Consider the following 13,991-nt stretch of genomic DNA (forward strand, 5'->3'; position numbering starts at 1 on the left):
TAACAGACGAAGAGAAATTTAAGATAACAAGGGATTGGAATCGCAAAATAACAGTGGAACAGGAACGGAAGATAACAGGGGAACCGGAAAGCAAGATAACAGGGGAACAAGAACGCAAGAAAAAAGGGGAACATGATTGCAAGGTAACAAGGGGAACAGAAACGCATGATTGTTAAGGAAAAGGACCGAAGGATAACAGAGAAATAGGAACAAAATATAATAAAGGAAATAAGAACAAAAAATACCAAGGGACATATGAAAGCATGATCACTAAGGGACAGGAGAGTAAGATAACGAAGGGATGGGAGAGCAAGAAACACAAGGACATAACCGAAAGATAAAGGAAACATAGGAGCGAGGAATAACAGAGGAATTAGAACGCAAGACGAGAGAAAACTAGTAACGCAGAATAAAAAGCAGCATTTAATTGAGGATATGTATTTACCTTTATCCTCGTTAGTTGCTGTTTGTACTTCGTTACTGAGTGAGACTTAACCTTACCAAAGCGGCAACAGTGACAGGAAATTCTAGACGCGAGGGTACTTAAAAAAATCACTATAATCCGTCAGTTAGGAGACGAACCTTGTAATGACGTTTCGCTCCTTTCTGCGCGACTGTCAAGTCAAGTCACTTTACAGTGGTCCAGGTGGAAAAAGACACTTATGAAGAAGCCACTCTTAGCAAAACGTTTCCTTTAATAAATGTTCTAAACGTTTCGCGACGAGTGACTTATTCAGAAACCACTCGTGGCGAAATATTTCCTCTAATAAATGTCCTGAATTGTGCATAAGTCTTTTTCTACTTCTTGTCGGTATCACCATACCCTTTATCACTTGATAATGGTCCAGGAAGGAGCGAAATGTCGTTATAAGGATCCTCTTCCAAGTCCAGGTTCTTAGTAATTTTTTTCCTGTCACGGTACTGTGAATTTTCTATATTAAATACTTTGAATAATTTGACTACCCAGGGGACAGATTAAGAAACGTCTTCCTAACTATCCTACGAATTTTGATTGAAACTAGGCGTTGTTTAGGTCCTATTGGACCATTATCAAGTCTGGAAAAAGTATTGATCTTTTTCGATCAACGGTAATGTGACTTTATTTTCATCTAGAGAGAGAGAGAGAGAGAGACATTCTCTAGATGCAGCAATAATCTAGAAATAGAAGATTCTCTATCTAGAGATAGTTAACACCTGGAAAGGATATCAGTTAAGTATAGTAAGCTAGGGTACAAAGGAACCCACATTGAGAAAATGCAGTAGATGGTAAGACGAGAACGGTACAAGAAGTCCTCCCAGGTACACCACTTTGTCGGTATTTCACATTTTTGTTGGCTTCAAGCTGAGCCATTGTTCATTATGTTCCACTGGAGGACAGAACAATGGCTCAGTTGACAGCCAAGGAAAACGTGGAAAACCAAAAAACAGGTGCTGTATATGTGGGGCCTTCTTCTATACTGAAGTTTCAAATTAATATCATCTGTCAGATTGAAGGGCTTTAATGGGAAGCAGAAATATTCGGTACTCCTATTACATTCTGTTATGTTTTCATGTGGGTTCATCTGAAACAGCAATTATCGTTTATTGCACTTTTCGATGAAGAATTAGACACATGTGCAACACCTAGGTATCACTATTCATTGGCTTTATCAATACAAATTCAAGAACATAATGGGAGGACTGTAGAACTTGATGAATCAGGATCTCCAGATTCTTCAAGACTACGGTGCTCTTCTCCAGCTCTAATGGTCAGGGAATGATTACCTCGTCTTTTGTATTTAGTTCCACAGTTTTCCCCTTGTGTACTTGAATTAGTATTGATAAAGACACTGTATGGCGAAAGGTCTACAAATAAACATACCCAGATGTTGCACATATTCATAATTCATCTTGTTGGTATTGTATACCATTCATGGTCATTATACGTTTATTTGTGTATCAGACTATTATACGCAATAGCCACGTGAGCAAACGATCGCTACGTCAACTAATAGCTACACCCACCAAAGCCGTGGTTTTCCCGCAGACTGGCAACAACAACAGCAGCAACAGCAGCAACAGCAGCCCCCACCGCAGCAGCAGCAGACGCTGCAGATACAGCAGCAACAGCAGCAAGAACAAGAGGTTGAGGTGACGGTGGGAGGCCACGAGACTGAGGCGACGATAGAGACACTTACGCCAGCCACACAGTACTTGTTTACACTCTACGCTCACAACGCCATGGGACCCTCAAAGCCCTCAGAGGTAAGTTGGGGAGACGACATATGATGGAGGTGAATACATAGTGTGTCTACACAAGATGGGGTGACTACACAAGGTGACTGCACATGATGGGGTGACTACACAATATGACTACACACTATGACCACACAAGATGGGGTGACAACACAAGATGACTACAAAAGATGGAGTGACCACTCAAAATGGCTACACAAGATCGGTTGTCTACACAAGGTGACTACACAAGATGGTGTGACTACACAAGACGATTAAACAAGATGGGTTGATTACACAAGGTGATTACACAGGATGGGGTGACTACACAAGGTGACTACACAAGGAAGCTACACAAAGTGGCTACACAAGGAGACTACATAAGGTGATTCCACAAGGAGACTACATAAGATGATTACGCAAGAGGACTACACAAGGTAACTCCAGAAGGAAACTTCATAAGGTTATATCACAAGGTCTCTACACAAGGTAACTGCTCAAGGTGGCTATACAAGGTAACTACGCAAGGTGACTACACAAGGCGATACGACAAGGAGACTGCATAAGGTGACTAAACAAGAGGACTACACAAGGTGACTAATCAAGGTACTAGACAAAGTGACTACACACCTTGACTACACAAGGTGACTAAACAAGATAGGGTAACTACACAAGGTGACTATACAAGGTGACTCAACTAGATGACTACAGAAAATAACTCCACAAAGTGACTATACAAGATGACTACATAAGGTGACTCCACTAGGTGACTCCACAGGGTGAGTGAGTACATAAGACGAATTTACAAGGAAACTACACAAGGTGACTACACCAGAGGATTACACAAGAAGTGGTGACTACACAAGGAGACTACACAGGGAGATTATGCTAGGTGACTAGACAAAGTTACTAGACAAGATGATTAGACAAGGCGACTCCACAAGATAACTGCACAAGGACTATACATGGTAACTTTACAAGGTGACTAAAGAAAGTGACTACACAAGGTGATTCCACAAGGAGAGTACATAGGGTGACTACACAGGAGCACTACACAAGGTGACTACACAAGGTGATTGCACAAGGTGACTACGCAAGGTGGCTACACTAGGTGACTCTACAACGAGACTACACAAGAGGACCTGACAAGGAGAAAACACAAGGCGACTACACAGGATTGAGTGACTTCACAAGGTGACTAAACAAGGTGACATGACAACATGACTAATCAAGGTGATTCCACAAGGTGACTACACAAGGTGACTCCACAAGATGATTGCACAAGGTGACTACAAAAGGTGGCTACACAAGATGACTACACAAGGAGAATACACAAGGTGACTCCACAAGGTGACTCCACAAGGTGACTACACAAAGTGACTACACAAGGAGACTACACAAGGTGACTACACAAGGAGACTACACAAGGCGACTCCACAAGGTGACTACACAGGGTGACTACACAAGGAGACTATGCAAGGTGATTCCACAAGGTGACTACACAAGGTGACTACACAAAGTGACTCCACAAGGTGACTACACAAGGAGATTACACAAGGTGACTACACAGGGTGACTACACAAGGTGACTACACAGGGTGATTCCACAAGGTGACTACACAAGGTGACTACACAAAGTGACTCCACAAGGTGACTACACAAGGAGATTACACAAGGTGACTACACAGGGAAACTACACAAGGTGACTCCACAAGGTGACTACACAAGGTGACTACACAAGGAGACTACACAAGGTGATTCCACAAGGTGATTCCACAAGGTGACTCCACAAGGTGACTACACAGGGTGACTACACAAGGAGACTACACACGGTGATTCCACAAGGTGACTACACAAGGTGACTACACAGGGTGACTACACAAGGAGACTACACAAGGTGATTCCACAAGGTGACTACACAAGGTGACTACACAAAGTGACTCCACAAGGTGACTACACAAGGAGATTACACAAGGTGACTACACAGGGAAACTACACAAGGTGACTCCACAAGGTGACTACACAAGGTGACTACACAAGATGACTACTCAAGGTGATTCCACAAGGTGACTCCACAAGGTGATTCCACAAGGTGACTCTACAAGGTGATTGCACAAGGTGACTCCACAAGGTGGCTGCACAAGGTGTCTACACAAGGTAGCTACACAAGGTGACTACACAAGGTTACTATACAAGGTGACTACACAAGCTGACTGCAGAAGATGACTACCCAAGGTGACTACACAAGATGACTGCACAAGGTGAATACACAAGGTTACTACACAAGGTTACTACACAAGGTTTATTCAAAGGTTACTACACAAGGTTACTACACAAGGTGACAACACAAGGTGACTACATAAGGTTATTACACAAGGTTACTACACAAGGTTACTACACAAAGTTACTACACAAGGTGACTACACAAGGTGGCTACACAAGGTTACTTCACAAGGTTACTGCACAAGGTTACTACACAAGGTTAATACACAAGGTTACTACACAAGGTTACTACACAAGGTTACTACACAAGGTGACTACACAAGGTTACTTCACAAGGTTACTGCACAAGGTTACTACACAAGGTTACTACACATGGTTACTACACAAGGTTACTACACAAGGTGACTACACACAGTGACTCCACAAGGTGACTACACAAGGAGATTACACAAGGTGACTACACAAGGAAACTACTCAAGGTGACTCCACAAGGTGACTACACAAGGTTACTACACAAGGTTACTACACAAGGTTACTACACAAGGTTACTACACAAGGTTACTACACAACGTTACTACACAAGGTTACTACACAAGGTGACTACACAAGGTGACTATCCAAGGTTACTACACAAGGTTACTACACAAGGTGACTACACAAGGTGATTACACAAGGTGATTACACAAAGTGGCTCCACAAGATGACTACACAAGGTGACTACACAAGATTACTACTCAAGGTGATTCCACAAGGTGACTCCACAAGGTGATTGCACAATGTGACTCAACAAGGTGACTGCACAAGGTGACTCCACAAGGTGGCTGCACAAGGTGTCTACACAAGGTAGCTACACAAGGTGAATACACATTGTTACTACACAAGGTTACTACACAAGGTTACTACACAAGGTGACTGCACAAGGTGACTACAAAAGGTTACTACACAAGGTTACTACACAAGGTTACTACACAAGGTTACTACACAAGGTTACTACACAAGGTTACTACACAAGGTTACTACACAAGGTTACTACACAAGGTTACTACACAAGATGACTACGCAAGGTGACTACCCAAGGTGACTACACAAGATGGCTACGCAAGGTGACTACACAAGGTGACTGCACAAGGTGACTACACAAGGTGACTACACAAGTTGGCTACACAAGGTGACTACACAAGGTGAATACACAAGGTGACTACACAAGTTGACTACACAAGGTGGCTACACAAGGTGGCTACACAAGGTGACTACACAAGGTGATTACACAAGGTGGCTGCACAAGGTGGCTACACAAGGTGACTACACAAGGTGACTGCACAAGATGACTTCACAAGGTGACTACACAAGGTGACTACACAAGGTGACTACACAAAGTAACTACACAAGGTGACTACACAAGGTGCCTACACAAGATGATTACACACGGTGACTACACAAGGTGACTACACAAGGTGGCTACACAATGTGGCTACATAAGGTGATTACACAAGGTGACTACACAAGGTGATTACACAAGGTGGCTACAGAAGGTGACTACACAAGGTTACTATACAAGGTGGCTACACAAGGTGACTACACAAGGTGACTACACAAGGTGACTACACAAGGTGACTACACAAGGTGGCCACACAAGGTGACTACACAAGGTGACTACACAAGGTGACTACACAAGGTGACTGCACAAGGTGACTACTCAAGGTGACTACACAAGGTGACTACACAAGGTGACTGCACAAGGTGACTGCACAAGGAGGTGGTCTGTGATGTCTCGCTGCACAATACTCTTAACATCCTCACTTAGAATTTCTCTGGAAACTAGGTCAAGAGGGAGAACCTTGAGAATATTGGTCATGCACAAAACAGTAACGCCTTCAACATGTCTACACCGTTGAAGACGCTGTTAAAATGACTGTTGCAAGTCCAGTGAAGATTCTCTGTCTTCTCCGCAAAAGAAGGGTAGTTGGTATTATGTCATTGTGCAGTTCGTGGTCCAAAGAATTTGAGCAACCTCTTCTTTTGTGGCCGAGACTTGATTCCCTCGTATTAACTTTCTGATTTATAAATTCCCAATAAGAGTAATAAGGAAAAAAATAATAATAATAATTATAATTATTATTATTATGATATATATGAAGGATAAGCCACGGGGGTGTGGAAATCTTTAGCTCAAGTACTTTCATGCTTCTTAGTGTGTCATGAGGAGCTGTGCAATGTTGCAAGGGAACAACCAAAGCAGGGAGAGAGGTCTCAGAGTAGCGTAGGTGTCACCGGCCACGGTTACCCTTAGACTGGGTTAGTGGTTGGTGCCAACCCCACCCTACCTCATCCCCCTACTACCCATATAATAATAATAATAATAATAATAATAATAATAATAATAATAATAATAGTTTATTAAGACATGATACATAGTTGTTCAAGATAAGATAAGATTTCGTTCGGATTTTTAACCCCGGAGGGTTAGCCACCCAGGATAACCCAAGAAAGTCAGTGCGTCATCGAGGACTGTCTAACTTATTTCCATTGGGGTCCTTAATCTTGTCCCCCAGGATGCGACCCACAACAGTCGACTAACACCCAGGTACCTATTTGCTGCTAGGTGAACAGGACAACAGGTGTAAGGAAACGTGTCGGAATGTTTCCACCCGCCGGGAATCGAACCCGGGCCCTCCGTGTGTGAAGCGGGAGCTTTAGCCACCAGGCCACCGGGCCACACCAAGGTATTATAGTAGTTGGGTGTACATGTCAAAAGCACCTTGTATGCAGAACATTATTGGCAGCTTAAAATTAACTTAAGATTAATGGAACAGTTACAGTAAAAGTTTACAATATCAAGTACAACTGAGTATATTAAACAATGAAATTTGAGCATTTCAATTTTGAAGCATTTTAGTTTTACAATTTTGTAACATTGCAGTTAATGATATAACAAAATGATTAATTTACTATATGTAGTCGTACAATTTATTAAACCGTTCTAATCTAATCAAATAAATGATCTGTAGTGCAGTAACAGTTCTTATGGTCATTACATGAGTTACAGTACATTCAAGAGAATTAATTGTTCTACTAGGTAATGCTATATTAACATAGTTTGGTAAGGTTTCTCTAATTATTCACTTGGGTTATACATTTATGAAATATAAGTTATTCAATATTTGCATTAGATTAGATATGAGAATTTATTGATCTTTGAGTATTTATTTATGGGGACCTAAGGTTAGGGGAGTAACACAGTGAGTAATGATATTTTGAGGCAGTAGAAAGTGATTTGTTAACTATGTAGGTAAAGTTACATTAAGTACTGTGTATTTAGTTTTGGGTGAGTAAGTGGTTTTTTAGAAGAGTCTTGATTTGATATACAGACAGGCCCAAATTTTTGGGCCTTTTATGTGCATTGAGTTTTTACATAGTGTGAGATGGACATGGGGAGCATGAAAGTGTGATCTGTGTCTTGTGTTATGGTCGTGTCTGTTAAGGTTGGTAAGGAGAAGTTTGAGGGGAGGGTTTATATCTGAGTTTAGTGTACTATGTATGTACTAGGCACAATAATAAGTATGAATGTTTTGTATGGTGAGCATGGTGAGTGTGCTGTCTGGAGAGGAAATTTGTTTTCATTCTGACTGCAGCTTTTTGCTGGGTAATTAATGGTCTGAGATTATTTATTGTTGTTGAGCCTCACGTGCAGATTCCACAGGTGAGATAGGGGTAAATAAGTAAGTGATACAGGACAAGGAGAGCTATATATATAATTAGAAGGGTTTTGCAGAGGTTGGCATTTAGAAATGTGTAGCAGAATTGAAAGAGCAGGAGGACATATAAGTCTTGGGTGAAAACAAGGATGGGATTGTTGCAATTCGGAAAGTCATCCGAGCTGCGATGTCACCACACTTCAGATTAGACAGCGATGGAATGAATAATGTTGATGCTTTTCCTCTTTTGTTAACTGATCACCCAACCTCGGTGAGAGAGCCGGTGACTTAAAAAGAAATAACTGTTACAATAATAATCCGTCATGCAGGGTTCCACAGGCAGTGCTGCAGGCGTAGATATTCCCATGAACACTGTAAGCTTCTCAGACGTGTTGCATGCTAGAGCTTGCATGTATAGCAACGTAAGTCTGTGGGAGATAAACAACGATATCGCCTCGATACGCTATACATAATAACATAATACATGTGGTTTATATAGTGACCACACTGAAGCTTGTCAACATGTAGTGATAAGAGTGACCTCACTGAGACTTCCCAACATACAGTGCCAAGAGTGACCACACTGAGACTTCCCAACATACATTGCCAAGATTGACCACACTGTGGCTTGTCAAGATGCAGTGCTCAGAGTGACCACACTGAAGCTTGTTAACATGCAGTGCTAAGAGTGACCACACTGTGGCTCGTCAACATGCAATGCCCAGAGTGACCACACTGAGGCTCGTCAACATGCAGTGCTAAGAGTGGCTATACTGAGGCTCGTCAACATGCAGTGCTAAGAGTGGCTATACTGAGGCTCGTCAACATGCAGTGCTAAGAGTGGCTATACTGAGGCTCGTCAACATGCAGTGCTAAGAGTGACCACATTGAAACTTGTCAACATGCAGTGCTAAGAGTGACCTCTGAGGCTCGTCAACATGCAGTCCTAAGAGTGACCACACTGAGGCTCGTCAACATGCAGTGCTAAGAGTGACCTCTGAGACTCGTCAACATGCAGTCCTAAGAGTGACCACACTGAGGCTCATCAATATGCAGTGCGAATAGCTGTGCAATATTCCGGTGTGATGAGAAGCCTTGCCAAGATCCCGTTTCAACACAATCAGTGCCGGTGTTGACTGATGGACCAGAGAGTCAACGAAGGTGGAAGAGAGACACGAGTACCTTGATGCTTGTAAAACGCGCTTGATACCAGAAATTACAACGCGCTTGTCCAGTGATAAGTGTCCGGAGACTCAAGCCTTCACCTCTCCTTGTGGTGAATGACCCTTAATGGTTTAATGCTTCATATTATTATATGATAATCCACATTGGTTTAATACATAATACTACTACTACTACTACTACTACTACTACTACTACTACTACTACTACTACTACTATTAATAATAATAATAATAATAATAATAATAATAATAATAATAATAATAATAATAATAATAATTATTATTATTATTATTATTATTATTATTATTATTATTTTTATTATTATTATTATTATTATTATTATTATTATTATTATTATTATTATTATTATTATTATTGTTATTATTCTAATATTGTCTCAAGATCCAACATTCTCTTACCTTCGATCTCAGGATGTGTTAGACTCACGGTGAACATAATCCACTTATCAACTTTTGCCACCAAAGAATCACTTCAAACTTTCCAGATTTTTTTGTGCAGATATACCGGAGAGAGATAAATAGAAAGACACAGAGAGAGAGAGAGAGTAACCTCCTTCTCTTGTTACAATACTAATAATGAAGGAGAGGCTATGTAATTCTCGAGGAAGCGCAAATTAACTTCTTGAAGCAAATTTAGCTTTAAGAAGCTAAAAAATGTTACAAGAAAGATAAGAAAAGCTCAACGAGCTCTCATTAGCTAGGAAGGTTCATCAAGGCTCAAGAAAGACTAAGAAAGGCCCAAAAGGCTCCCTGTAAGGTTACGGAGGTTTCAACACAGCGTCAGTCAGTGCACGACCTCATCCTGACCCCTGGTGGCTAGTGTAACATCAGCTCATCGGGAAGTGAGGGGAAATAAACGTTAGTAAACCTTACTGTGTTACCTCCAAAATTGAAGATCTGCATACTTTGCATTTCCCGGAGAATACACACACACACACACACATACACACACACACACACACACACACACACACACACACACACACACACACACACACACACACACACACACACACACTCACACACACACACACACACACACACACACACACACACACACACACACACACAATTGGGTGGTTTGCGAGTGGAAGGATACGGCCTGTCAGAGTAACTTTCAAGGAAGAATCAGTTCGAACCAGGATTCTGCAAGAGAAAGCAAGACTGAAGGACAAACAGGGGTACCAGAGAGTATACCTCGACCGAGACAGAACACAAGAAGAAAGGACTACACTGAAAGAGAGGGTACAGAGACGCAAGGAGGAACGAGAGGCAATGACGAAAATGAGCAGGACCAAGACACAGGAGGAAGGGCAAACACACCCCACAGAATCTCCCACCAAAAGACTCCAACCGCGACATTCTCAACACAACTGAGCAACCTATACTACAACCCACTCACTGTTCCCTCTGCCACCAACCCCCATATCACAAACCTCACCCCAACAGCTGTCCCTTATGGGTATTCTGACCCCACCCCCATCATCACAAACCCCACCTACACCACAGTCCCATATAGGCCCCCACCAAGGCTCTCGCTCCCCCAACCCCAATATTCTTGCATGACCACAATGATAGAAAAGAAACTGAAAGTTTGGTACACAAACGCGGATGGAATAACGAATAAACATGTGGAGTGGAACGAACGAATCAGTGAAAAATCCCCAGACATCATAGCAGTCACAGAAACAAAACTCGCTGAGACAATAACAGACACAATCTTCCCAACGGGATATCAGATCCTGAGGAAAGATAGAAGGAGTAGAGGGGGAGGAGGGGTTGCACTGCTCATAAAACACCGATGGGGATTTGAGGAAATGGAAGGCATGGACATGATTGGAGAAAGAGACTACATTGTAGGTACAATTCAGTCCGGAGAACATAAAGTAGTCATAGGAGTGATGTATAACCCACCACAGAACTGCAGGAGGCCAAGACAGGAGTACGAAGAAAACAACAGGGTGATGGTGGACACACTGGCTGAGGTGGCAAGAAAAGCTCACTCGAGAAGAGCAAAGTTACTGGTAATGGGCGATTTTAACCACAGGGAGATCGACTGGGAAAACCTGGAGCCACATGGGGGTCCCGAAACATGGAGAGCCAAGATGATGGATGTGGTATTTGAAAACCTCATGCATCAACATGTCAGGGACACAACCAGAGAGAGAGGGGAGGGTGAGCCAGCAAGACTGGATCTTGTGTTCACCCTGAGCAGTTCAGACATTGAGGACATCACTTACGAGAGGCCCCTTGGAGCTAGCGATCACGTGGTTCTGAGTTTTGATTATATAGTAGAGTTACAAGTGGAGAAGGTAACAGGAACTGAAGGGGATAGGCCAAACTATAAAAGGGGGGACTACACAGGTATGAGAAACTTCCTGCAGGAGGTTCAGTGGGACAGAGAAATGGTAGGAAAATCAGTAAACGAGATGATGGAATATGTGGCAACAAAGTGCAAGGAGGCAGAGGAAAGTTTTGTTCCCAAGGGAAACAGAAATAATAGGAAGACCAAAACGAGTCCTTGGTTTACCCGAAGGTGTAGGGAGGCAAAAACTAAGTGCAAGAGAGAATGGAAAAGGTACAGGAGGCATAGGACCCACGAAAACAAGGAGATTTGTAGAAGATCCAGAAACGAGTATGCACTGATAAGGAGGGAGGCCTAGCGACAGTATGAAAACGACATAGCATCGAAAGTCAAATCTGACTCGAAACTGCTGTATAGCCACATTAGGAGGAAGACAACAGTCAAGGACCAGGTGATAAGGCTGAGGAAAGAAGGTGGAGAACTCACAAGAAACGATCAAGAGGTATGTTAGGAGCTCAACACGAGATTTAAGGAAGTATTTACACTAGAGACAGGAAGGACTCTTGGGGGACAGACCAGATGGGGACACCAACAAGGAATACACCAACAAGTGTTGGACGACATACATACAGATGAGGAGGAGGTGAGGAAACTGATAAGGGACATCGATACCTCAAAGGCAATGGGACCGGACAACATCTCTCCGTGGGTCCTTAGAGAGGGAGCAGATATGTTGTGCGTGCCACTTACCACAATCTTCAACACGTCCCTGGAAACTGGGCAACTACCTGAGGTATGGAAGACGGCAAATGTAGTTCCCATTTCTAAAAAAGGAGACAGAAAAGAGGCACTAAACTACAGACCTGTGTCATTGACGTGTATAGTATGCAAAATTATGGAGAAGATTATCAGGAGGAGAGTGGTGGAGCACCTGGAACGGAACAAGAGTATAAATGCCAACCAGCACGGATTCACGGAAGGCAAATCCTGTGTCACAAACCTTCTGGAGTTTTATGATAAAATAACAGAAGTAAGACACGAGAGAGAGGGGTGGATTAATTGCATCTTCTTGGACTGCAAGAAGGCCTTTGACACAGTTCCTCACAAGAGATTAGTGCAGAAGCTAGAGCATAGGGCGCATATAACAGGAAGGGCACTGCAGTGGATCAGAGAATACCTGACAGGGAGGCAACAACGAGTCATGGTGCGTAATGATGTATCACAGTGGGCACCTGTGACGAGCGGGGTCCCACAGGGGTCGGTCCTAGGACCAGTGCTATTTTTTGTATATGTGAACGACATGATGGAAGGGTTAGACTCAGAAGTGTCCCTGTTTGCAGATGATGTGAAGTTAATGAGGAGAATTAAATCTGATGAGGACCAGGCAGGACTTCAAAGAGACCTGGACAGACTGGACACCTGGTCCAGCAAATGGCTTCTCGAATTTAATCCTGCCAAATGCAAAGTCATGAAGATAGGGGAAGGGCACAGAAGACCACAGACAGAGTATAGGCTAGGTGGCCAAAGACTGCAAACCTCTCTCAAGGAGAAAGATCTTGGGGTGACTATAACACCGAGCATGTCTCCGGAAGCACACATCAATCAGATAACTGCTGCAGCATATGGGCGCCTGGCAAACCTGAGAACAGCATTCCGATACCTTAGTAAGGAATCGTTCAAGACACTGTACACCGTGTATGTCAGGCCCATACTGGAGTATGCAGCACCTGTTTGGAACCCGCACTTGATAAAGCACGTCAAGAAACTAGAGAAAGTACAAAGGTTTGCCACAAGGTTAGTTCCAGAGCTAAGGGGAATGTCCTATGAAGAAAGATTAAGGGAAATCGGCCTGACGACACTGGAGGACAGGAGGGTCTGGGGAGACATGATAACGACATATAAAATACTGCGTGGAATAGACAAGGTGGACAAAGACAGGATGTTCCAGGGAGGGGACACAGAAACAAGAGGCCACAATTGGAAGTTGAAGACACAAATGAGTCAGAGAGATATTAGGAAGTATTTCTTCAGTCATAGAGTTGTAAGGCAGTGGAATAGCCTAGAAAATGACGTAGTGGAGGCAGGAACCATACACAGTTTTAAGACGAGGTTTGATAAAGCTCATGGAGCGGGGAAAGAGAGGGCCCAGTAGCAACCGGTGAAGAGGCGGGGCCAGGAGCTAAGACTCGACCCCTGCAACCACAAATAGGTGAGTACAAATAGGTGAGTACACACACACGCACACACACACACACACACATACACACACAAATAAACAAACAAACGCACACAGACACACACACACACAAATAAACAAACATACACTCACACACACACACACACACACACA

General features: G+C 42.9%; 1 protein-coding gene across 1 annotated transcript in view; it reads left to right on the top strand.

Annotated features, from left to right (window-relative positions):
- The window catches only part of LOC128690178 (cell adhesion molecule Dscam2-like), a 485,658-nt gene that overhangs the window by 351,503 nt on the left and 120,164 nt on the right, over nt 1-13,991 (top strand). The window contains exon 20 of the mRNA XM_070089455.1: nt 2,027-2,244. Within this exon, the coding sequence (XP_069945556.1) occupies nt 2,027-2,244 (218 nt within the window). The remainder of the gene's footprint in view (nt 1-2,026; nt 2,245-13,991) is intronic.

This window comes from Cherax quadricarinatus, chromosome 2 (assembly GCF_038502225.1).
Source record: "Cherax quadricarinatus isolate ZL_2023a chromosome 2, ASM3850222v1, whole genome shotgun sequence".
Taxonomy (NCBI): domain Eukaryota; kingdom Metazoa; phylum Arthropoda; class Malacostraca; order Decapoda; family Parastacidae; genus Cherax; species Cherax quadricarinatus.